The sequence below is a fragment of the Macrotis lagotis genome, chromosome 1 (assembly GCF_037893015.1).
Source record: "Macrotis lagotis isolate mMagLag1 chromosome 1, bilby.v1.9.chrom.fasta, whole genome shotgun sequence".
Classification (NCBI taxonomy): domain Eukaryota; kingdom Metazoa; phylum Chordata; class Mammalia; order Peramelemorphia; family Peramelidae; genus Macrotis; species Macrotis lagotis.
Genome location: NC_133658.1, coordinates 93,086,820 through 93,113,553, shown reverse-complemented (window position 1 = coordinate 93,113,553; position 26,734 = coordinate 93,086,820). Strand labels below are relative to the sequence as shown.

The following is a 26,734-nucleotide window of genomic DNA, read 5'->3' as shown; positions in this document are numbered from 1 at the left end:
TAGTGTGTATCTGAGGCTAGATTTGAACTCAGGGAAGCAAATCCCCCTAACTTCAGGCACAGCACTCTATCCATTGTACCACTTAACTACCTGAAAGTCTAAGCATAAGGGGGGAAGCTTGATGGTATAGTGGATAGAGCAATGGCCCTGGAGTCAGGAAGGCATGAGTTCAAATTGCTGTGTGACCTTGGGCAAGTCACTTAACCCCATTGCCTTGCAAAAAACGTTTTTAAAAAAATCTAAGCATATATACACATAAAGAGCAGAACAGCAAAGCGCCTGAATGGGAGGACTTGAAATAAGACTAGGATTGGAGTCCGATTGTGAAAAGCCTTAATCCACACCAAGGAGTGTTTGTTCCTGTAGTCAACAGAGAATTGCCAAAGTCACTGAAGATTTTTGAGCAGTGAATTGACAGTCATACTTGTTTTTAAGGAAAGAGCATAAATTTTTGTGTTAATTATGTTACAGATGGATCAGAGTAGAGGGAGAGACTGGAAGCAGGGACCCAATTCAGTGGGGCAGAAAGGTCTAAACTAGCATATTGGATGGAAATATGTTAAACACAATTGTACATGCATAACTTTTACCAGACTGTTCACTGCCGTGGGAAGGGGAAGGAAGGGGAAGGAAGGGAAGGTGATAAAAAAAAAAAAGTGTGCAACTCATAAATTTGCAAATGGATGAATGTTGAAAAACTGCCATTGCATGTAATTGGAAAAATAAAATTCCAATTGAAAAAAAATTAGCATATTGGCCACCAGAGTAGAGGAAAAGGGGAACCAATGTTAGAAATGTGGAGGTAAAATAGATAGGTCCACTAAGAAATGGATTTGAAAGGGACCTGAGAGAGGAAGAAGAAAAGAATTAAAAATGCTTCAGAAGTTAATTAACCTCACTGGGTGGGAGAATATTATTTTAAAATCTTTTGAAGTCTCCAATAAATGATACAGGAAAAGCACATTTATCTTCTGGAATCTTGTTTTGTTTTCCTTCTTAACCCCTCTCCTCCTTTTAAAATTCAGTTAAATTCCTTAACAGCTTACTAAACAAAAGGTGTGCTTTGGGATCAAAACAAAACAAAATAGGCTTTAGGAATCAGACTAATTCATCTACATTCTATTACAATAGCATTAGCTTCCAAAGTAGGCTACCCTACTCATTTTAACTAGAAGGATCAGCTAGTCAAAGGTGACCATTTTGAAAATGAGAAGATGTAGGTTCATAGAAAGGAAGTGTTTTGCCTAAGATCAATGGCACAAATTAACATTTTGAAATGAGACCCTATGCCTCCAGTCCAGGGCTCAGTCTATTATAGCACTTCCTTCCAATGCCTCCTTACAGGTCCCTTATTTCTTCTGCTATATTTACAAACTAAGTCACATCAAGGCTTTAGAGAATTGACTAACTCCTTCCAGTAGAATCAACTTTTTCAAAAAGTAGTTAGATTAGGGGCAGCAAGGTAACCCAGTAGATAGAGTGCCAACCCTGGGGTCAGGAGAACCGAAGTTCAAATTCAGCCTGACAACTGATACTTACTAACTTTGTGACTTGAAAAAGTCACTTAACCCCATTACCTCACAAGAACAAAACAAAAAAAGAAGGAAAGGAAAGGAAAGGAAAGGAAAGGAAAGGAAAGGAAAGGAAAGGAAAGGAAAGGAAAGGAAAGGAAAGGAAAGGAAAGGAAAGGAAAGGAAAGGAAAGGAAAGGAAAGGAAAGGAAAGGGAAAAGGAAAAGGAAAAGGAAAAGGAAAAGGAAAAGGAAAGAAAAGAAGAGTCAGATTTCTTGAGGTAGCAAAAAACTGGAAATAGCAGGTTCCCATAATTTAAGAAATAACATATGAATATAATATAAATATTATTACAACATAATGAATATAAGAAATTAAGAGAAGTATGAGAAGACTTATAAAGGGATGCACTGTGAAGAAAAGGATAAAGGAGAACTGGTTAAAATAACATTAAAGAAAACTATAATAAAAAGCAGCAGAATTCAGATTAAATATTAACAATTTTATTTTCAGAAGACACAGCCAGATCTGTAACTTGCGTTTCTGTTTTTATTGAAATCTATACTTTTCACAACTTAGCTTCTTTTGTAAGGGATCTGATCTTTCAGGACCCAGGCTAACTACATCCTACATCCTGGTTAAGAAAGATAATATAGCTTTTTTGGCTACATCAAAACTTTGGCTCAGATTTCTTATGGGGCCCCGACTCCTAACAGCATCATTCCCTCCCACCCCAACCCATATACATTCTGGTCGTGGGGTCACTTCGTGGCAGCTTCATTGGAAAGCGTTGCTCTTGCTTCTTCCCCACAAATAGCCTCTCTCCACCCAAATATGTGTCAGCCATTCCATTTGCCATTGGGCTTCCTTTCCCTGGGACGTCCTTGCTGGAGTTGACGTCTCTCCCCGTCCCCGTTATCTTCTCAATTTGGGGGGAAAGGGGGGGGATAAAAAAAACAGAACCAACTGCAACCGGATGGCAAATGGTGCTTAAGTGCTACAGCCTCGGTGAGGATTTCTGCATGGGCGGCTATAGTCTTAGTGGTCCCTAAGACTTGAATCCGCTCATTCTGGAAAGTCATGAGTGGAGTTTGGAGTGGGGGGCCAGGGAAGGAAAGGAAGCTGTTGGAAGAACTCGATCCTTCCACCTTCAGCCCATGGCTTGGGGCAGGACCGGGGCGGGGTGGAGGGTAAATAGAGGTACCTAAGTGGGGAGGGGAGATGAAATGAGGAAAAGAGAAGGTCAGTCTCGAACGCAGGTCCCATGTTATATGTTCTGAGTCCGGGTTGGGAATCAGGGGATTTACAACGAGTAAGAAAACCAAGAAAGAAGAGAAGAGAGCGGGGGGGGGGGGGGGGGGAGGGGGGGGGGGGGGGGGGGGGGGAGGGTGGGGTGGGCGTTAAGGGGCTTAGCTCTACGTCATCCGAAGGGCAGATCCTGGATTCCCGGGGCAGGGAAAAGGTAAACCCCAACGTCCCCTCCTCCGAGCATCCTTCCTTCCCCCGCCCTAACCCTCGCCTCCCACGAAGCCAAACACCTGCACCGACCTTCCCGAATCTCACCTGGTTCACCCTAAGCCGCAGGCTCGGACCCTCCAGGGAGGCTGGGGGCAACGAACCCCAGAGTGCAGAGAGAGGAGTGGCAGAGGGGGCGGCTCCAGCCCCGCGCACCTGGGTGGCTGGAGTCGATTCCAGGCCCCCCAGGGAGCCGGTCGCCCTTTGAGCCAGAGGACGCTAATTAGGGAGATTCCCCCGGAGCCTGGGGAGGCGAGGGAGGGAGCCTCTAGGCTAGCCTCAGCCCTCCCCAAAGGAGCTGGGCAGTCAGCTGCTTCTCCCGCAGGCTTGATCATGGAGCTCAAAGAGAATGTGAAGACTTGGCTTGAGAAAAACAAATCTTTCTTTCTCCCCCCAGTCTGCAACAAGCTCATGTAAGTCCTTCGTTCCTTCTTCCCCATGAAATAAATGGGTCTCTGCTTTCGGCAAAGGATTGGTGTTTTAGTGACATGATTAGGTCCAGGGTCTTCTCTTGGGATAATGGCTTCACACAGATGATCGGAGGTGGAGGTGTGAGCAACTGGTGCCAATATTATTTGGCCCTTTGGTAACTGAGCCCAAACCCTGAAGCCTATACTTGAGAAGGGTAGGGAGTCATAACTGGGAGTGCCCCGGGTGGAAGTTCCCAAATCAAAGAAGTGTCTTAAGACACCAGCCAAAAATAAGCTTGTGTTGGCTCTTTTTCTAGTGGCAACAGGTCAGATGATCAGGACAGTCATAGAACCTAAAGAAAATTAGAGATGAGAGGGAAATCCTTTACTTGAATAATATCAACCTTAACTAGCTAGTAAGAATAAGAGCTTCTAGCCTGGAGATGAGATAGGAAAATGAGCCTATTTAGCCCTATAAGACCCCAACTGCCTCTGACTAGATAGTCGATATCTATTCTCCTTGACTTCAACCATTTCTGCTCTCTGCATTTTTCACTTCCCTTTTTGGTGACTATTTCAGCATTTTTTTTGAAAGGGAACAATTTTTTCTCGAATCCTTTTGAAACGTTTTTTCTCTTCCTCTTAATTTGGACCTTTTGCTTGTTTTATTATGACTTCCCTTTTTCTCTTGAAACTCCTCTCTATGCACCAAAGGGACCCCACTATTCCACTTTCTTCTCTCTTACCTCACTCCTTCTCTAACTCCTCATCTTCTCCCTGTCCCCAGCTATTTGGGAACCTTCCCCCAAGTTCTCTCCTCAGTCTTTGCTCTTCCTCTTTCTATACTCTCTCCACTGGTGAGCTTACTTTCATTTTTTAATACAACCTGCGGTTTCTTTGGAGGAAGAAACCCCAGCTGAAGAAACTCCCTAAGGCCAGTGATACCCTGCTGTTTTGCAATTTCTGTTCTTACAGAGTTCCCTGGGGCATTGAGAGCTGAGGTGGAGAAGACCTCTGGTTCATATCCAGGCAAGCAGATCTGAAGGAAACAGGGGGTCAAGAAAAGATTATTTCTTTCCAAGATACAACCCAAGCACTTTCTTCTTCATGAAGCCTTTCCTAATCCCCCCCAAAAACAAGTGCCTTCTCGGGGTGGCTAGGTGGTGTAGTGGATAAAGCACCGACCTTGGAGTCAGTCAGGAGTACTTGGGTTCAAATTCGACCTCAGACACTTAATAATTACCTAGCTGTGTGGCCTTGGGCAAGCTACTTAACCCTTTTTTTGCCTTGCAAAACCCTAAAAAAAAAAACCCCAAAAAACTATTGCCTTCTCTTCCAAACCACACACATATATGCATATACATATATTTGTATATATTAATTTTCTATTTGTGCTGTATATATTTTATGAGCTAAAAAAAATCCTTTATTAAGGAAATTAGCCCAGACAGTAAATATTAAACCTGAACTGTCTCTCTCCTCAAGGAATTAACATTTGGTGACCAAAATATAATAGGTAAATTTTTTTAAATTTATTTTTATTAAAGATATTATTTGAGTTTTACAATTTTCCCCCAATCTTACTCCCCCCCCACAGAAAGAAATCTAATAGGTAAATTTTAAAAGTAAATAGATTGATAAATAAAAACAAAAGCAAAGTGATACAAAATTTATTTAATGATTTGTTTGTTCAAAAGTTTTTCTTATCAAAAATGAATATATTTGTAAAAGGCTCCAGCTCCCTTTGTCCTCTAAAAGTAAAATTTGACTCTACAATCCATTGAAGTCAATCAGAATCAGCCTGCTAAGTTCTGGTCTGAAATGGTTTCAAGAGTTGTAGTGTATACAATACATCACCAACTTCTATCCTCAAAAAAAAAAAGCATTATACGTGGTAGAGGCAAAGAGGGGTGAATGTCAAGGCAAAGATGGAAGATAGGTTATTATGCATGAGAAGCAGAAGGTCAATTCAATTGGAACAGAGAGTACAGGAATGGAAGCAAGATAATCTACATATATTTTTAATATGTACTTGTCTTCCCCATTAAAATGTTCATTGTGAGTAGCGATTCCTTCATACTGTGTACATGTATCTCTAGCGCCCTGCCCAGCACATAATTTTAAAAAATTGCTGATTGATTGGTTGATTGGCAGCAATACAAGAGAAGAGCCATTGAATCCAATAGTTTCCAAGGATACTGACTCAAGAGAATAAAGGGAGGGGTGGCTAGGTGTCGTAGTGTATAGTGCCCCGGCCCTGGAGTCAGGAGGACCTGAGTTCAAATTCAACCTGACACTTAATAATTGCCTAGCTGTATGGCCTTGGGCAAGCCACTTAACCCCATTGCCTAGCAAAAACCTAAAAAGAGAGAGAGAGAGAGAGAGAGAGAGAATGAAGGGAACCTCTGGATTGAAGTTCAGCTGAGAATGCTGTCTATCTTGTTGGCATAGTCCCTTTACATATATCTCCACCAGCCCCTCATCCCACACCTCTGGCCTCTTACCTCCAATGAAGTCTCTTATGTGTACCATGGAGGCAAAGAGAACTTCCAGATGACACTGCTGTATGCCAGTCTTTTCCTGACTGAAAAGTAACATAAAGAAAGGCAATCTTTTCCTTAACCAGAGTGTGCAGTGATCAAGATGTTCTAGGTTCAGGGCAGTTAGGTGGTGCAGTAAATAGAGCACTGGCCCTGGAGTCAGGAGGACCTGAGTTCAAATTCAACCTCAGACACTTAATAATTACCTAGCTGTGTGATCTTGGGCAAACCACTTAACCCCATTGCCTTGCAAAAAAAAAAAATGATGTTCTAGATTCTCCCTTTATTCAGTCTTACTATTTCCTTAGGGGAGATTATTGTTAGGGGGTGGGTCTTGGTAAACACCAGATCTGTGAACTTCTTCCTGTCATGGATAAAAGACTGAAGATGGAGCCTGCAAGGTTTGAATGCCTTCCTGTCCATCTGTCCCTTGTCTAGTGAGGAAAGAAACTGGAAAAGGACTCTAAAATCCTGAGCTGATCCTTTTCCCCTGTGACTTACTACCACAAAGATGAATGAAAACCCATATGTCAGTGGAATCCAACTTCTATTCCCCTGAAGAGATCCTTTTTTCCCACTTATGGAACTACAGGGAAGGAAGGGAAAGTAGTCATACTTTCATAGTCTCAGAAAGGAATTGGGGGGTGGGATAGTTCATCTAATTCATACATGCATAACAATCGGGTATTGCACACCAGTGGTTACATTCAGATTCTCTTTTAGTCTCACTTCCTCTTAATTTGGACCTTTTGCTTCTATTGATAAAACTGCCCTCTTTCTCTTGAAACTCCTCCCTGCCCACTAAAGGAACTCTATTCTGTTTTTCCTCCTACTTTTCTCCTTCATTGGTTTATTTTCCTCCTGCTATCCCCTACCTCCCATCCACTGGATATGAACCTTTTCCAAAGTTCTCTTTTTAGCCTTTGATCTTCCTCTTCTCCAGTGATGAATTCACTTTTATTTTTTACCTTGACCAGTGATTTCATTGGTGGAAAGTGCTACTATTGGGGAACTCCCCCTACCAAAGGTGATCAACAATTGTTTTGCAGTTTCTAGTCTCACAACATTCCTGGGGGCATTGAGAGATTAAATGATTTACCCTATTCCTACAACCAGAATGTGTAAGAAGCAGGAATGAACCCAAGGCTATCCATATTTCAATCTTATCCATTTTTCATTTGCCTTTCTTCTAATCCATGAGTGACCCCCATAGCTCCAGCGCTGTCTTCTTTTTCTTCCTTCATTTCCTCCCTTCCTCCCTTCTTTCTTCTTTACTTTTCTTCCTTTCCCGGTATCTCCCTTTCTTGCCCAGGCTGAAAATACAATAGCCATTTATGGATCTGATTCTATTGTTAATCAACACTGAAGCTTTGGCCTGCTCCATTTCTCAGAAAGACTGGTTCACCCTTCCTTAGGCAGACTGGTGATTCTTAGATCCTCAAATCTCACAAGATACATGATCAACATAGTACAGTTAGTTTTTCTCTCTTTCAGAACTGAGTTAAAATGATTCACTGGTCTCAGCTACTCTCCCAGTAGCAGGGACTAAAAGTGTGCCATGACCTTTTTCTCAAACTCCAGATTCACAGCTCCAAAAGTCTATTCAATCTTTTCCTCTGCATAGTGCCAATGGCACCTTCAACTTATCTACCTCTACTCTCCTGCCACTCTTTCATATGGAGTACCTCTCAAATCCAGTCCCAATCACCACTGAGGGTTGGTGAGGAGTCTTACCATAAAAGGCTCTTACCTCCTCTTATGGGGTAGAGTTCAAGAGGGAAATTTCTAGATGTACCACAGACTTTTCCCATAAAAATGGTGTTTAAAATCTGGTTATCTTCTTGAGGGCTCTAATTCAGCTGCATTTAAAGTAAGTGGATTTTAGATGGCTAACTGTTCCTTTATGAACATTGTTTTTATAGGACGATGGGTTCAGGCTCCAACATCATTTACAAATGAAATTTGTACTCACTTAGCTATGGTGTGCATTAGCCCTTCAGTGCAAGTTCTAAGCTAGGACTGGACAGAATGGAGCTTTACAAACAAATGATTGATGTTTGTGCTCAAAGATTATGACATCAAGGATATGATGCCATGACAAGCAAGTAAATTGGATTTGAACACAAAGGTGTTGTGCTAAGTCATCAGCCTCATTTTTTCCTTCGGAAGGCATCTGAATCTCATGACAGATATGAATGAGATATGGAAATGGCCCTGGATTCAAGGTAGTCAGGGTTAAGTGACTTGCCTGAGGTCATACAACTAACAAGTATCAAGTGTCTGAGACCAAATTTGAATTCAAGCCCTTCTGACTCCAGGGCTAGTGCTCTATATCCACTGTACACTCAGGGATCCTGAGTGTCAGCAAAAATGAATAGAGCACTGACCTGGAAATCTTACCTTCTTTTTTTTCTTTTTCCTTTCTTTTTTGAACTTAACAGACACTAAATAAAATGAACATTCCCTTGCATATTATAGAATAGAAAGAAATGGTCACACTGAAATTCTGAATCTTTATTATGCAGGGCTTGCTTTTCATGTATGGAATAAATTCAACATGTGACTTTCAAAGCTGTCCTGCTTCTCTGTGATTCCTTCTGATTTTTATTCTTTTCTAATTTCAGGATTAGGGGAAAAGTCCTATCCCAATCTCCACCTCCTTCCTACTTGCCTTTAACAGAAAGAATATAAAAACAAAACCCTCATTACAAATATGTATAGTCAAGCAAAAAAAAAAAATTCCCAAGTTGGCTGAGTATAGTGTTGTCTTTATTGAATAAATTGTTTTGCTGGTTCTGCTCACTTTATTGTGCATAGCAGTCTTTCCAATTCTCTCTGAAACTGGTACCTTTATAATTTCTTATGACATGATAATATTCCTTTATACTCACAGGCTTTCATTTACTTAGTTCTTCCCCAAATGACAGGCATCTCCTTACATTTTCATTTCTTTGTCACTATAAATATATTTGTACATGTTATCACTTTGAGCAATACTAGGCCAAAATGTATGCAAAGTTGAGTGATTTAGGGGACATAGTTCCAAATTATTTCCTGGAAGCTTAATTTTTTTAGACTTAGTTCTGTGTCTTTGGATCTGAGACCTTGGAGAAGTCAGTTTAACTCATCTTGTATGAATGTGAGGTTGGACTCTCTCTAAAGTTCATTCCAGAACTAATATTCTGGATTTTTTTTTAATTCATGGAATCAAGTATAGTTTATGGGGGTTGGATTCCTTGTAATCTCTCAAATAGGAATATTAGCATAAAAACCACTCTCCCTTTGCCAATTGGGTTTCGAGGAGAACAAAGATTCCTGATTTTTTTCCAGCAGTTTTGAGAGCTTGACCTCAGGCTTTTGACTAAATAAATAAATTCAGCCACAGCCTTAATTGGGTTCTTTAGTTAATCCACTGCATATTTTCCTTGTGGATTTGGGAAGATAAAGGGGAAGAAAAGAGAGACGGATAATTAGGCTTTGAATCCTATTGGGCTTTCTACCCTAAAATAGTCCCTGATGTTTACACCAACACCCAGGCAAACTAGATTACATATTTAATACCAAATGAAAATGAAGCTAGAAATGACCAGTAAAACAGAATGAAGACTATTCTTATGAGAAGGCTGTGATGTAGAGTGTGATAAAGAAATTCCATTAGATTCTGTTTTTAAGGTTTTTCTTTAGTATCATTTAAAATAAAGCCAATTGGATGGAGAATACATCTGTATCCAGAGAAAGAATTGTTGAGTTTGAACAAAGATTAAAGACTATTACCTTTAATTAAAAAAAAAATTATCTTATTATGTAACCTTGCTATCTCTTATACTTTATTTTTTTCCTTAAGGATATGATTTCTCTCATCAAATTCAACTTAGATCAATCAATGTATACCATGGAAACAATGTAAAGACTAACAGACTACCTTCTGGGGGGGGGGGGGGAGAGAAGCAAGATTAGGGGAAAAATTGTCAAATTAATAAATTTTAAAAGAAAAGAAAATAAAATGGAGCCAATTGTAATCATTCTTTTCTGAAGCTTATAGTGTCTCCCCCTTTCTAAATGCATCTTGGGACTGATTTTCTAACCCTTATTCTGTCATGCCCTACCTCCATTTTCTTAGCTTCTGGTCTCATGGCCTCTACATATTATTTGCAGGCATCGGGACCAGCTTAAAGTCATGTTCGTTGGAGGCCCAAACCAAAGAAAGGATTACCATATTGAGGAAGGAGAAGAGGTATGGGCCTTGGAGTAGGTGGAAATGGCCCCTATGTCCTGAGCAGAGGGGAAGTGCTTACATACATTCACCCAGCTGTTTTTGTACAGGCCAGGTGTACAATTTGCAAAAATGTGGGACTGGTAAGAAAAATGGACAAAAAAGGGGATGATGTGGTGAATGGCTGAGAAGGAAATAATTTTTACTGAATATCCTGGGAAAATTCTGCTGTTCCGCATTGTAATCATCATCATTCTTTCTCATCATCCTCATCATCACCATGACCACCTCCATCCTCCCATGTGTAGACATAATCGTGCAGGCACACATACACTCACTTCCATCTTCTAGCTACCTTGTCTGACATCATAATTGCATATCTATACTCCTGGATCGCCCTAGGCTGGTGGAGGAGACAGGTACATACAATCTGTACCTTCAAATAACTCAAGTTCTGATGGCAAATGGAGATACTCAGGTTATATTCAATAATTATACAAAACAGACTAGGATTCTCAAGACCTACTTGGAGTCAGAGAAGATAGTCATTCATGTTCTCCATGTGGAAGTCTCTTCCTTGACCCCCCCCCCCCCACATCTCCCCAATCCCTATCCCCAAGGACAACACTATGGAAATGCTATGCTAAGGATATGACCAGCAGTCAAAAACTCAGGTTTAGCATAATAGGAGAGGCAGGGAAAGGAGGCTCATATGTTTAGAACCTTAGGCAATTTCATGAAAATTGTGGCATAATATTTTCACCTGCCAAAGATCCACCTGGTGAATGAGAAGCTACTAACTGTGGGTGTGGAACTGAATATCATCATGGGGACTGAGTAAAGAGAAGTCAGATGAGTGGAGGGAAAAGGAGTTGAAAGGAGGGACTGAAGAGATAGGAACTGAAATGAGAAGCTGAAAGCTGATTAGTCTGAACTAATTCTTTACTAAGAAATGGAAGGGAAATTTTCAACCTTTTTTTTTAAAACTGACAGAAATAAAGAAGTGAGGAATATTTTTTTAAAAATCACAACGCTATGTAGTGGAGAAAGTACAGGATTTGGAAAAGGGGGATTTGGATTTCATTCTATGCTCCACCATTTGCAACTAAAAATAAAAAATAAAAGTTCTCAGGTTTCAAAAACAATAATACTAACTAGTATTTGTATTTACACAGAGCTATAAGATTAGCAAAGTGTTTTTCACATTCTCTGTCTTGATACTCAACAATCCTGGGAAGTAAGTGGTATCATTATCTTCATTACAGATGAAGAAATTGAGTTTGGACAGAGTATAAGGGTCACACAGTTAGTGAGTGCCTCCAGGCTCAAGACTTTATTCACTGAGTTACCTAACTGCCTAAATAGTCCAGTAAAGCCCCTAAATTAAGGTCATTAACCCTTTCCACTCCTGACCCTGGACAATCCCTTAATGTCCTTGAGCTTCATTCATATGAAAGGCGTTCTCAGATTGAGAGTTAAAAAGAACCTTAAGATCATCATATTCATTCTCCTCATTTTACAGATGAAGAAACTGAAAGTTAGAGAAGATAAGTTGGCTCAGTGCGGCAACTAGATAATACAATGGATAGAGCTTCTGGAGTCAGGAAGACCTGAGTGCAAATTCATTCTCAGAGATTTACTAGCTGTGTGTGACCCTGGGCATGTCACTTAACCCCTGCTTCAATTTTTTTACCTGTAAAATGAGACTAATAATAGCATTTATTTTCAGGATTGTTGTGAGGATCAATGTTTAAAACATTTTGCAAATTTTAAAGAAATATATATATATATATTAGTTATTATGATTAAGTGTTTTCCTCAAACTACCATATCTACCATCATATTCTGTCCCCCAGCCTCTCCAATTCTCCAAAGAAAGGAAGTACCATCTTTTCTCTGAGTCCAAACATGGTTAATATAATTATTCTACATTCAACTTGATTTTGATCCTTCTTTCCATTTATATAGTTATGAGTCACCATATATATATATATATATATATATATATATATATATATATATATATATATATATACATATATCACTTTCCTGGGTTTGTTTATGCCTGTCCTTTTTTTTATAACTTTATAGAATAAGAGATAAGCATCCACATTTTTCCTTATTTCTCTAATCACCCCAGTCATTTCTTGTAACACATTAATAATCTGTTACATTCATGTACTAGATTTGTTTAGCCAGTGATAAGCATCTAATTTATTACTACCAAAAAATGTTTATGCTCTAGAGAAGTTGGATGTTAAAAAATGGCCACCATTGACTCTAGACTTCTTTAGTCTCTTTTTGTCTTTGTGACTGAATCTTTCTCAATATCTATCTACCAGCCTACATCTCAGTTTTCTCTCTTTTTCCTGTCCCTATATATATCCATAGCTCTGGTTTTTACTGATGTCTTTCTGAGCCTCTCTCTTTCTCATATAGGTTTATTGTTTCTCTCTCTCTCTCTCTCTCTCTCTCTCTCTCTCTCTCTCTCTCTTTCTCTCTCTCTCTCTCTCTCTCTCTCTTCTAGCAGATGAACTTTTATCTGTCTCCCCTCAGCCCACCTTCCTCCTCAAGACACACTAATGTCCATATTTTAAATCTAATGCTTATACTTGTTCCTTCTTATCATTCTCTCCTTTACCCCAAACAGATCCTGTCCTGCCCCCACACACCAATTCAACTGTGTTTCCAGAACCCACCCAGTTAACAACATGAGAGAAGCTGCCCTGGAACCTTGGGCTTGGATTGATCAGAAAAGGCAATGAATGAGAGAACGTTTGGAGAGAATCTGTAATTAGCAACTCTAGCATCATAGGGAATTAGAATAATTACTGGCACATGCTTGCCCCAAAATAACTGCCTATGTTGGCTCTCTTGCACACATTCACAGCCCAGGCCAACACCCTGAGCTTAGAAATATTGCTCTTTTTCTGAATTAAAGAACAGCCTGTCAGTTCTAGAGAGACCAAGTAGATGGGCTGCCCCCTGAAGCAGGGGGTCCTAGGGAACTGGACTCAGAGAAAAGGGGTTGGATAAAACGTATTCTTTCCTTCTCTGACAGCCCTAAAGCTTGAGAAACTGAAGTTTGAAGCCGATGAATCCTTCTGTTATTGAGGAGAAAATAAATCCATGGAGAGACTCTGAAGTCTCAGTTAACCACAGCCTGATCTGTGAGCCTGGGCAAATCAATAAGCTTCTCTCAGTCTCAGTTTTCGCATCTTTAACATGGGGTTAATGATAGCACTTACCTCCAAGGTTACTGTGAGGATCAAATTAGATAGCCTGAGTATACATCAAATGCTATTGTGATTGTTATTGTTATTGTGGTTTGTTCCCAGGGACATTTTGTCCAAGGTCTCCCAGCTACTAAGTGGTAAAACTGGTATTAGAACATTTAGAGAAATTAATTGAGGATATTCACTGGAAAGTCAAATACTGAAGCCGAAGCTTGAATACTTTGATTACATAATGAGAAGATGAGATTCATTGTAAGAAACTCTAATGTTGGGAAAGATTAAAGGCAAAAGGAAAAGGGGGTAGGGGCAGCTAGGTGGCACAGTGCATAGAGTATCAGCCCTGGAGTCAGGAGGACCTGGATTCAAATTCAGTCTCAGACACTTAATAATTGCCTAGCTGTGACCTTGGGCAAAGTCACTTAATCCCATTGCCTTAAATAAATTTTAAAAAATAGAAAAATAAAATAAACAAAGGATTTTTAAAAAAAGGAAAAGGGGGTAGCATAGGATGAGATGGGTAGATAGTGTCATGGAAGCAATGAATATGAACTTGGACAGACTTGAGGAAATAGTAAAGGATATAAGGGCCTGGCATTCTATGATCCATGGGGTCACAAAATGTTAAACATAACTGAATGACTGACCAACAAGAACAACCTCTGATTCCAAATCCAGGGTTCTTTCCAAGACCCTTTCTCCCTTCTCCTGCTATGGATAGATAACTAAGAGGTGATTTAGGTTTGTCCCTTCTTTCTTGGGACTTTCTTTTTTAAGAAAATCAGATGCCAATTCTTCATTGGGTTTCAACCCCTACAAAAACATGACATAAACCTTCATCTCAAATGTCTAAAAAGTGGATCTAAAAATGTGGGATGACTCCCCACAAAGATCCAAGGGATGTACATGCTATGTCTCAGACCCTATTTATTTATTTGTTTGTTTGTTTGTTTGTTTGTTTTTATTTAGTATTTTATTTTTCCCATTACATGTAAAAATCAATATTTAACATTTGTTTTCAAAACTTTGAATCCCAAATTCTCTCTCTCTCTTCCTCTTTCCCCACAGACATATATGTATATTCATGCAAAACATTTTCATAGTAATCACATGAAAAAGAAACATAAATTGCCCTTCCCCCTCAAAAAAATTAAGTTAAAAAAGGTATGCTTCAGTTGGACACCATCAGCTCTTTCTCCCAAAATGGATAGCATATTTCATTATGTAAAGTCATTATAAATCCTTCAGAATTTGTATTGTGGAGAACAGTAAAATCATTCATACCTGATCATCCTCCAATATTGCTATCACTTTGTACACAGTACATTTCACTTTGCAACAGCTCATGGATGTCTTTCCAGATTTTTCTGAAAGCATCCTGCTCATCATGTCTTATAGCAGAAGAATTTTCTATCATATTCCTATACCACAGTTTATCCAATCATTCCCCAATGCCCAATTGGGACAAACAAACCCCTCAGTGTTCGATTCTTTGCCACCAGAAAAGTCTTTATAAACATTTTTGTGCACATAGATGTTTTATTTCTTTTTTAAAATCTCTTTTTGGATAGAGACCTATTAGAGGTATTGCTAGGTCAAAGGGTACAAAGAATCTTATAACCCTTTGGGCACAGTTCCAAACTGCTCTGCAGAATAGTTGAATCTGATCACAACTCCATCAATAATGCATTAATATTTCATTCATCCCACATCCCCTCCAACTTTTTTCATTTTCTTTTTCTTGCCTATTAGCCAATCCAATAGGTTTGTGGTAGTTCATCAGAATTCTTTTAATTTGCATTTCTCCAGTAAGGCTATAGATAGAGGTATTTTTGGATGTTCTGCAATTCTATTTGTTTAGTCATTATTTAAAGGTATTAGTAGGGGTTTAGGTGAGAACTCAAGTCCCAATCTTTACTCCCCCATCTTGGCTCTGCCTCCTCTCAGACTATTTCTTCCTTTCTGGTTGTGCTCAACCCAATCCTGGAGAAAGGGCCTATAGGTCAATGTCATTCCATGATACTCTTACAGAGCATTTGTCCCATTGTTAGAAAAACTACTTATTTTTTATATATAATTCTTGTGCCAGAAGCCTGTTATCCTTAAACTCTGGTCTGATTTCTCTCAGTTGGACCTGCAGCAAGAATTCATAAACTTCCTGTCTATCTGTCTGCCAGGGTTCATAGAGCCTGGGGATTATGCAACAAGCAGAGGGGAAAAAAAATTTCCTCTTTTTCCTCTTCCTCCTCCTCCTTTTCCTAGCCACAGGGCTGATTTCAGTAAACATTATTAATTAGCTATTTTAGAAAAACCATGCCTAGAATAAAATGCTTGAAGAACAGCTGCTCTCCCACTATGGTGAGAGGGGAAGACTCACACCCCACAGCTCCACAGTAGTCAGCCTCACAGCCCTCCAGCCTTCTGCCTACTACCTCCTTCTCTGGAACTTTTTCCCTTGTCTGGAACTTTTTCCATCCAAGTCACTGAATTCTCAAGAAAGTTTCTTATCTGGTCTTTTTCCCATCTCAAAGTTCACCAAAGACCATAGTTTGCATTCATGTAGCACTTTACTCACTCACACTCCCTAAATAGTGGAAAATATGATTATTACCATTTTACAATTGAGGAAACTGAGACTCACAAAGATCAAGAAACTTGCCCAAGTCACAAATCACATGAGTGGCATGCTCAGTACTCAAACCAATCAAACAGATCTCCTGACTTCTAGTCTACTTCCCATTACACTACACTGCCTCCTTCTTGAACAAGGGTATGACTTTTACATGTCTGTAGCATTTGCTTGACATGTTCCATAGGGTATCTGAATCTGATACATGCTTGTAGTAATCTGTGTTATGTCCATTATGATCTATGATCTATAGTCAGGTGTGTGTGTGTATGTGTGTGTGTGTGTGTGTGTGTGTGTGTGTATGTTTGTGTGTGTGTGTTTGTGTGTTTGAAGCTGCTATGATTTCTAAGCCATTTATATTCCTAAGCCACAAGAATCATAGGTGAATTTTTACTTATTCTTGATAATTCCATCAGCCCTAGACAATAGTGAGCTTATGATATATCAAGGTGTCCTAAGCATTCAGAGTATTCTCAGTAGTGAGAGTTTAAGTCAATCCTTTCTGCCATAGATCTTTTACCAGATTGAAGGTCACATGGTTCTTAAGATCCTGGAGCAAGGTCAGCATCGAGATGTGCTCATCCGCCAGGGGGAGGTGAGTGAAAGAAAGGGTCCTGGGGCTGACTAGCTGTACCCTGAGAGGATGGGTAGGGAAGGCCCTTGGGAGAAGTTGTTTCAGGTCTATCTCTATAAGGAGGGGCATAAGGATAGGCTCAGGAAGGTATCCCCTCCTTGGAGTCTACAAGCATTTGCTGGATGACCATTTGTCAGGGATGTGGTGGATGGGGGTGGGGTTCCTTTTGGATATGGGTTGGAAGAGATGACCATTGAGGGACCTTTACCTCTCAGATTCCATGATTTTGTGACTGCAGGAACACTTACAGGGATGACCACTATCTTGTGAGCCACTAGAGGGCCTCATAGGTTCATATGTCCCCCAGATTCTCTACTGCCGGTACTTGGTGCTGGCTCCCCTTCAACCCATGTATTAGATATATGAATCATTTGACCCAGAGCCCCTTTGGGCATGGCCTTAGGTTTTTCCCTATTCCCTAAGGCAAATTGGCCAAAGGAAAATTAACTCATGATAAATAACTATCCTCCTGCTAATTTCCTCCCCCCCCATCCCAAACTGATCAGGTATGATGGCTAAAGTCTCAGCTAAGTCACTGTCCCTACTGATTATCAAAATCTCTTTCCTATCTTACCTCCAGATATTTCTCCTGCCAGCTGGCATCCCTCATTCCCCACAGAGATTTGCCAACACTGTGGGGCTGGTGATAGAGCGAAAAAGACTGAAGACAGAGTTAGATGGGCTCAGGTAACTAAGTTCCACCTCCTTTGGGTTTTAGAGCACAGGTCTCCAACCCAGGTAAAATATGGGGATATTTCTGTCCTAGGAACTGAGTCATCATAGCATTACTTAGTGGATGAGAAGGGGCCACCTACAGTGAGAAAGTGGCTCAAGTTTGATCTATTGGAAAAGTTTTCTATTTGATATTGGGAAGTCAGAGGAAGCTGTGGAATCTGAAATCCTTTACTTAAGAACAGGATGAATCAGTGCTAGGCTAAGGAATGTGTACCACTAGACTGGATATGATAACAATAATAGAATAATAATAAATGGCTAGCATTTATGTTTGTAAAGCACCTTACAAATATTACCTTATTTATAGGATCTATGGGTAGAAAGACTATAGAGTGAACTCAGTAGCCTCCTAAACCACTGTCATCTTGATGACATTCTGCCTTTGCAGTAACAGTGGTACCCTAAAGCCCTGAAATGGGATTTTGGTACTCAGAACAAGGGAGCAGAAGAGAATCACAGAATGGTAGCCTACATACCAACTAGCTCAGACCCCTCTTTTGATAAATATATTTTTGTAGCCATGAGGGACCCCTAGAATCAAGACAGCAGTGACAGACCTGGACCACAGAATATAGCTCAGAGTAATCCTAGTCATCTTTCTGAAGCAGTGGTTCTGTATCTCTTGTGGGAAATGATTTTTTTTTGGTATCAGGCCAACAAATCTTACATATCTCTTCTCAGAATCTTATTTTAAAGTGAAGAAAATAGAATACATAGGCTTACAAAGGAAAATGGCAGTTAATAAAAATAAAGATGTGTTTTCCCTCATCCAAGTCCCCAGAAAATCTATCCATGGACCTCTTGGGGAGTCTGGTGACATGAGGTTCTAAAAGCAATGGCCTCACTTAAAGTCAGATCTAAACCACTGAAAAAACATCAATTACTCATGGTTAGGCCAAGCTAAAAAGAAGAAAAATGACAATTATACCCAAATTAAATTACTTATTCAGTATCATACAAATCAAACCAACCAAAAACTATTTCACAGAGCTAGAAAAAAATAGTAATAAAATTCACCTGGAACAAAAAAAAAGGTCAAGAATATCACAGGAATTGATAAAAAAAAATGTGGAGGAAGGTAGCTTAGTTGTACCAGATCTAAAACTATACTATAAAGTAACTGTCGTCAAAACTGCCTGGTACTGGTTAAAAAATAGAATAATGAACCAGTGGATTAGAGTAGGTACAAAAGAAACAATAGTGAATGAATATAGTAATCTATTATTTGACAAACCAAAGACATTAGTTTCAGGGATAAGAACTCACTATTCGACAAAAACTGCTGGGAAAACTAGAAAATAGTATGGCGAAAGCTAGGCTTAAGTCATATCTCACAAATAAGGTCAAAATGGGAACAGCATTTAGACATAAAGGGTGATACCATAGACCAATTAAAAGATCAAGAAATACTCATCTGTTGGATCTGTGGAAAGGGGAGGAATTTATGCTTGACTTTTTTTTTTTCCTTAGGTTTTTTCAGGGCAAATGGGGTTAAGTGGCTTGCCCAAGGCCACACAGCTAGGTAATTATTAAATGTCTGAGGCTGGATTTGAACTCAGGTACTCCTGACTCCAGGGCTGGTGCTCTGTACCACCTAGCTGTCCCAAGGGGAGGAATTTATGACCAAACAAGAAACAGAGAATATTATAAATTGTAAAATGAATGATTTTGGCTATACTAAATTTAAAAGGTTTTGCACTAATAAAACCAATGCAGCCGAGATTAAAAGGAAAACAGAAACAATTTTCACAGTGTTTCTGATAAAGGATTCATTTCTAAAATATATTGAGAACTGAATTAAATTTATGTTTATAATTCATTCCCCAATTGATAAATGGTCAAAAGATATGAACAGGCAGTTTTCAGATGAAGAAATTAAAACAATATATATATATAATATAGATATAGATGATATAGATACAGATACAGATACAGATATAGATATAGATATAGATGTAGATGTAGATGTAGATATAGATATAGATATAGATATAGTATAGATATAGTAATATAAAAAATGCTCTGAAGGCAATGGGCTACAAAAGGGTCTAATGTCCTTTGGGTCTAATGTCCTATTTCTCCCTGGGGAGTTGAGAGGTATAGATTAGGACTAGGAACTCTGCTTAGAGAACTTGGGCCCTGGAGGAGTCTTTCTAAAAGATCTGCACCAGGTCTGGGCCCTAACCCTCCTCTTAGGCAAGGAAACAGGGAGTAAAGGGTTAGCTTGCAGAGGAAGGGAGGGGAGAATGGACCCACCTATGGGGTATAAAACTGACAACACTGGTGAAATTGTGCCTGCAATCATGAAGAAGCAGAGTTGGGGCACTTTGTGGAGACTGTGACCTGGGGATCAAGAGAGAGGGTATGATGGGACAACTCATTGCCGTACCTACCTCTAGCTTAGAGCCAATGGGAGGAAGTCAAGAGTCATATCCTAGGTTGGGACCTCAGAGACAAGTCATGTTCAGTCAATGAGCAGCAGGAGGAACTGGCTCCCTGTCCCTTACCTCCCAAACATCTAGGTGAGCTCACTGATACTTACTGTCCCTCTTTACAGATACTATGTCGGAGACACGACAGATGTCCTTTTTGAGAAGTGGTTCTACTGTAAGGATCTCGGCACGCAACTAGCACCAATCATCCAGGAGTAAGTGAGGGAGAGATGAGGATGGAGAGGACAGAATTTTGGCCCCTGACCCCGTAATGATCCAGGGTGGCATCATTGGTTTATAGATGGAAGTCACAAGAAGTTAGCTGTGACTTGCTTAAGCTAATGCAGGTTTCAAGGGGGCAGAGGTGGGATTCAAATCTAGGTCTCCTGATTCCAAATCCAGTCGTCTTTCTACTTTACCAGCTGCCTTTCAAATATCATTCACCCTCCACCTTTCCGCTACCTCATCCCCAGCACATAATGCTTCCTTCAGTCATGGATGGTAGTCTCAGGCCCCAGAGCTGTGCCCAGAAATTTAGAACCAATCTTACTGCTAGGAAGGTCCAGGTTTTAGAAATTAGAAAGAAAAATTCATTTCCTTGTCTTTCATTATACCCATAATTCTTTTTATTTTTTGACTTTTTAAATATTGTATTTATTTATTTTTCCAACTTATGCAGAGATAGTTTTCAACAGTCATTTTTTGATAAGGTTTTGAGTTCCATATTTTTCTTCTTCCCTTCCCTCCCTCTGACAGAAAGCAATCTAATATGGTATACCTCATAATTCTTAAGGGTCAGAAACACCCTCACCAGAAGTGAGGTGTCAAGAAGGAGAGAATCAGAGCTGAAGGCAGAATGGCAAGAGGATGAATCTAGGGGAGTGACTGGATTCCTGTACGATGTGGCTGGGCTTTCTTATTGTCTTGTCTCTGGAACTTCTCATCTTTTTCCTTGTGTGCATAGTTGTGTATGATATGTATGTGATGAGAGAGAACCAAAGAGCACAGGTTACAAGATGGGGTGAGGCTGAACACAAATACTCTTTTGTGTTCAAGAACCTATCCATGTGTTCTGTTTTTACCTTCAGGTTTTTCAACTCTGAACAGTACAAAACAGGAAAACCCTGCCAGGGTGAGGAAGTTTTAAGTGATCTTTCTATATGGGGAGATGTGATGTCGGGGTGGGGGGGGTGATGAGGGAGGAAAATCTATGGGTCTCAGATGGGGAAACATGGTGTATGGGGGTGGAGGGATGGAAAAGAGGAAAATTTATGGGCCTCAGATGTGAGAAGTGGTATGTGAGGGTGGGGTGGGGAGGATAATCTGGGGATCTCAGATGGGTCATCATCCCTCTGCCTGAAGATTCTTATTTTTATCTTCCTCAAAAGCCTACCTGAGGTGCTAGGAACCCCAGAGAGTTCTCTCCTTCATCCCTCCAAAATATCTGAAATTTTCCCATTAGGAATTAATTCCAGGGGCAGCTGGGTGGTGCAGTGGATAGAGCACCACCAGTCTTGGAGTTAGGAGTACCTGAGTTCAAATCTGGCCTCAGACACTTAATAATTACCTAAGCTGTGTGGCCTTGGGCAAGCCACTTAAATCCATTGCCTTACAAAAACTAAAAAAAAAAAAGAATTAATTCATTTGGATATGGAAAGTGGTTCAGTTTCCATATATCTCTGAGAGAAGTCACACTTTAAGCCATGAACCCTATTAAATAAGAATTACTATGGTTGCTAACACAGAGCATATGGGAATGGGACCTTCCTTCTCCCTTCTCCTCACCCTGCCCTGCACTCTCTGTATGATTAATTTCAGAAACCCAGTCACTTAGTCCCAGTTAGGTCTCATCAGATAATGTTGAGGGGTCAGAGGGCTCTGTGGATGGTGTTGAGGGGGCACTGATTCGTTGGTCTGGATTGTAGACCAACTACTTAAAGAGCTACCCTTCCCATTGAGCACAAGGACTGTCATGGAACCTCTGGTCCTTCAGCAATGGTTGGCTGACCATCACGGGGAGCTTCAGGCCGGGAGCATCCTTAACCTCTTTGGAGACACATATGAGACACAGGTAAGGTATCCATGACCTTCTTTGGGGAAATCAAGAAAGCAGGGATAGTCATAGAGAGGCAGCTAGTGTGAAATGGATGCCTATGTACCTATGATCGTATGGGTACACATGTGAATACACATGTCTGTGTGGGTACATGCCTGTGAGTATAGCCAAGTGTCCTTGTGTGGGTTTTTTTGTTGAAGAGTCTGAAAACAGTTCCCTGAAAGGCATGACTCTGAAATTTATTCCCACAGCAAAAAAGAGATGGAGAAGAGTTGATTGATAGTCATATTAACTAGCTGATTTGGCAGAGTCTGGCTTCTAAAAGCTCCTCCCCTAGTCTATGTATATCCAAAGTATTAGGACTAGAAAATGAAATGTGACTCAGAAGAGGGAAATTCTTTCTTGGTGCATTTGAATTTGTTTTCTTCTCTTCCCTAACAGGTGTTAGTCTATGGATCTGGCAGCAGTAAAGGTCCTAAATTAGGTGTGGACATGTGGTTTTGGCAGCTGGTAAGGTTCCTAAGATGCTGATAAGACCATGGATGAATAGGTTAGAGGACTAACTACATGGAAATTTGGGCTAATCTTTCAGAGGCTCAGGAATTCTTCAAAAAAAAAAAAGAGGAATGTCAGGAACATCCCTATTTGCTCTCTCCACCCTTGGGAAATTATGATCTGGGAACAGATATTTGGTTACAGACTTGAGTTATGCTCTTAGGGCTCCCATTATGTGACAAATGCAAAGACAGATTTAGGTTTCTCTCTCAGTGACTATCCCTTTGCAAAAGATACATACAGAATAGCATAATATATCCAAGATTACCTAGGCAGCAGTAATTACAGTCTAATACCAGTGAGAAGCCCATTCTATTACAGGAGGTGGTAGGAGTCCACTCATCTATAGCCCCTAAGTTTCTCTTGTTTCTTCTTCCTTAGGAAGGGTCCTCTGTGGTGACAATTGGAGGACAGAACCTTCATCTGGCACCAAATGACAGCCTCCTGGTGCCTAAAGGGACTGTGTGAGTCATCCTCTTGAGGGTGCTCCGAGATACTTCCTCCCCTGGGAATACCTTTTTCTCCCTCCCCTGGGACCTATTATTTGCCTCCCCATTGTGATCCTCAGTAATCTAGCCTTTTCACTCATCCTTCTCTGGGTCTTTCATTGAGGAACTCATTATCTGTTTGTGACCATGCATCCCCTTGTATCTTTGAAGGTACCTCTGGAAGCGAGCTCGGGATTGTGTGGCTTTGGCAGTGACTCAGAATCCAGACAACAAGAAGCCACTGAAGTAAGCCCCTTTAATAATGAATGACCCTGGTGCCATCTTCATCGAATAAAACATGTAAAATAAAAAGACATTATTTAGACCAAATCTACCTTGCTGTTCTTCTTCTCTGTTCTGGTTCCTGCCTGTACCTTTGTATGACTCAATATATTTTACCTTTTATTATCCTCTCAATTTGATAGTAAGCTTTCTACTACTTTCTACTGGAGAGTGCTCAACATGAAATCAGAAGACCTAGGTTCAAATTCTGCAACAGACACTTATTAGCTGTATGACCTTGGGCAAATAACTTAATTTCTTTGTCCCTCAGTTTCCTAATCTGAAAAATAGAGGTGAGACTACACCTCTAAGGACCCTTCTATACCTAAATCTCTGATTCTCTGAGTCCCCTAGTGCCTAAATGTATATGTATATGTACATAAACAGATATATATCTATATATATTACAAAATCATAGGATTCCAAAGTTGGCCTCTTCAAAGGCCATCTAATCTGAGGAATGGTTCTTATAAATTGCAAAAAAATTATAAGAAAAAATTGCAAAAAAAAAGTAGGGGTTGCAAAACTCAAATTTGTGAAACATCAAAGATGAGGCCCACCCAGTTCCTGCCTTCTAGAAGCTGGCCCCAAATTAGGATGTAGTTCTAGTACAATTCTTAGAAGTGGAAACAAGACTTCAACGATTCAGAAGAAATAAAGAAGTAGTAAACTGACATATTCAGTTCATCAGTTGTGGATTTGTCCTATGGTTTAGAGTCACGGAAGCCTCCAAATGGAGGGCCACCCAGAGGCTTATGGTGGGCATGGACAGCCCATATGACAAACAAGAAGCTGCTGGTCTGGTGGAGGATAATCACTGACTTGCCCCTTGGCTACAGTGGCATTCTTGACCCACAAAAAAACATAAGGAAGTTCCCCAGTACTTTGGGTGGACCCTCTGTGGGACACAGCTTGGTGGTATAGTGGATGGTGTTGAACCTGGACAGGAAGAACCTGAGTTCAAATCTTGTCTCAGACATTTACTAGTTCTCTGACTCTGGGCAACCTCACTAAGTTCTAGTTTCCTCATCTATAAATTGGGGATGATACATCTACTCCATAGAGTTGGGAAAATCAAATGAAATAATATATAAAGAATTCTGCAAACTCTAAAGCACCATATAAATGCTAGCGATTATTATTAAACTCGTGCAAAGATGTGATAAGAAAGTCAAGGAAGGGCAGAAATGGATGGCTTATGGCCTTTGGAAGAAATGCCTATGAGATCATAAATCCTTTTTGAGTGGCAAAGGAATAGTCTAGCAGTTCACTCTCACCTAGCACTTTAGTTTATATCATCTCATGTAATCCTTGGCACAATTCTCTCTACCTTGGAAATAGGGAGTCACTCAAAAGAAAACTCTTTTAAATATGTAGATATGCTTGTGTCAGTGTCTATCCATGTGTGTCGCTGTGAGATGTGTACACCTGGTTTGGTCCCAGTGACCCTGTTCAATTCTTCCAACCCTCCTGTCAAGTTGAAGCAGGGAGAGGCATTCATTTGGCTCTTCCCCCCACTACAGGTGAGTCAGCAAGGATTCAGGTCATTGGGAAGGAGTCCCCAGGGTAAGACCCCCTTTCAGGGGTGGGGGTCACAAGAAAGGATCTCAGGCTGGCTGAGAATTTTTGGAAGCAGCCACTCTGCAGAAAATGAAGAAAAGTATAGAAAGGAAGGGAACTTGTCTCTAAAATCCCCCTTTTCTGTTCTGCAGCACTCACCTTTTACCTTCTGAAGGGTGAGGATAGAGGCAGGTGATTCCATGTCATGCAAAATCATTTAGGGTCACTGGAGTAAAAATAATTCTCAGGAATAAAAAAAATGTGTTTGATGATTACAAGATCCCTTAGGATCAGAATAAAAAAGACATATATCAGCATTTTGGGGGTATATAAGATAAAGAGGAGGGAATGATTTTGGTTTGCAATTAAATATCACAGAAAAAACCTGTATAGGAAACAATCAATATACCAATATACCACTTCCTGCATGCCTTAAGCTTCTGGACCCAGCCTGTGGAGTGGTCTCCTGCTAAGTTGAAGGCTTTGGAAGGAGGGGTCCTCAGTCTACTGTCCCCAGGATACTAATGCCTATGGAGTTCAGAATATCTTTTGGCCATAGGTAGCAATCTGGTTTCCTAGATGGAGTTTATGACTCTGGTCGACTGTGTAGGGTCTTGAGTTAACCTGGTGATCATTACTATGGCTAAGCCAAAGTACCTAAGATTCTTACCTAGATGCTGTCTTTTTCTTCTTACCCATCTGTATGAAAGATAAATTTCTTAGGGAGGCCCAAAAAGAGAGAATGGCTTAAGTAAATTACAACTTCACTTTTATTTTTATTTTCCTATCACCTCTATTCTGATAGTTTTTCTCCTTCATGTATTTGGGAATAAACAGTTTCAAATTCTTTGATGTTAAGGATGTGATTCTATCAATCTGGACACTCCCTCCAGCACTGAAGAATGGAATTCAAACATGGCTCCCCATTCTAATTGACTCTTGTTTGTGTCTTCCTATAATTTTTCATGGGGGGAGAGAGACAGAAGTCTACCCAATCTGCTGGGGTGTTTCATTTGAGCTCTTGCATTGCATAGAAACCAGGTGGATAAGGGTTGTTCATTGGTTATCTTTCACTCTTGCTATCTAAACAACTCATCTTTTTCATATGTACATTTTTTCTGATAATATCGTTTATGACACTTCTCTGGTGGATTTATTCACTGGTAATGTATTGCAGTCTGCTCTTGTCCATGAACTTCTCTACTGCCTTTTGTATGGCTCACAACTTTAAAATTTTGGAGATTCCATTACACATACCATATAGCACCATCAGAAGAATTTTGTTAAAGTGATAGTCATTCATGGCTAATGTGGGAATTTTATTTGCCTCATTTTGAAGTTATGTTTTGAGGGTTTACTTTCAGTATTTTTTCCCAATTGCTAAAAGGGGATGGGAAAAGTAGTGGGGAGAACAATTTTTTAAACCTTGTTAATTAAAAAAATAAAAATTAATATACATTTTAGGGTTTTTTTTTTTGTTTTTGTTTTTGCAAGGCAATGGGGTTAAGTGGCTTGCCCAAGGCTACACAGCTAGGTAATTATTAAGTGTCTGAGGCAGGATTTGAACTCAGGTACTCCTGACTCCAGGGCTGGTGCTCTATCCATTGCGCCACCTAGCCGCCCCTAAATTAATATAAATTTTAAAGGAAAAAAAAGGAAAAAAAAAACAAATGAAATGATAGCCATTGGTTTCAGAGAAAAGCTTGGGTCATTAAAAGCACCACATAATTTACCAAAGGTAATCTAGTCTGTTTTCTTCCTGTTCTGTTTGGTTTGTGTCAAATGTCTATCCAAATATGTGTACTGATCAACAACCTTAATTATCACCCAAATACACAGAGTTAGGACAATAAAAAAATGTTCCACCCACTTAGTTTTTCCTAAGAAAAAGTTTGACAAGGGTCCCAACTAATAGTGTCAAGAACATTTAAAGATAAAATAA

At 40.0% G+C, this 26,734-nt stretch overlaps 1 protein-coding gene and 1 long non-coding RNA gene across 2 annotated transcripts; one reads left to right on the top strand and one right to left on the bottom strand.

Moving 5' to 3' along the window:
* Positions 1-1,923: 1,923 nt before the first annotated feature.
* On the bottom strand, positions 1,924-4,684 carry LOC141501062 (uncharacterized). The gene is made up of 3 exons (XR_012472125.1): positions 4,182-4,684; positions 3,074-3,788; positions 1,924-2,714 (listed from the first exon to the last, which is right to left on the bottom strand). It is a non-coding gene; the product is annotated as an uncharacterized LOC141501062 (long non-coding RNA).
* Positions 3,242-23,280, top strand: HAAO (3-hydroxyanthranilate 3,4-dioxygenase). Its single transcript, XM_074204712.1, has 10 exons — positions 3,242-3,438; positions 10,131-10,209; positions 16,562-16,645; positions 17,265-17,371; positions 19,977-20,066; positions 20,940-20,983; positions 21,777-21,922; positions 22,349-22,417; positions 22,844-22,926; positions 23,122-23,280. The coding sequence occupies exons 1-10, from the start codon at positions 3,359-3,361 to the stop codon at positions 23,198-23,200; spliced, it is 861 nt and encodes a 286-aa protein (XP_074060813.1). The 5' UTR covers positions 3,242-3,358; the 3' UTR covers positions 23,201-23,280.
* The last annotated feature ends 3,454 nt before the right edge of the window (positions 23,281-26,734 follow it).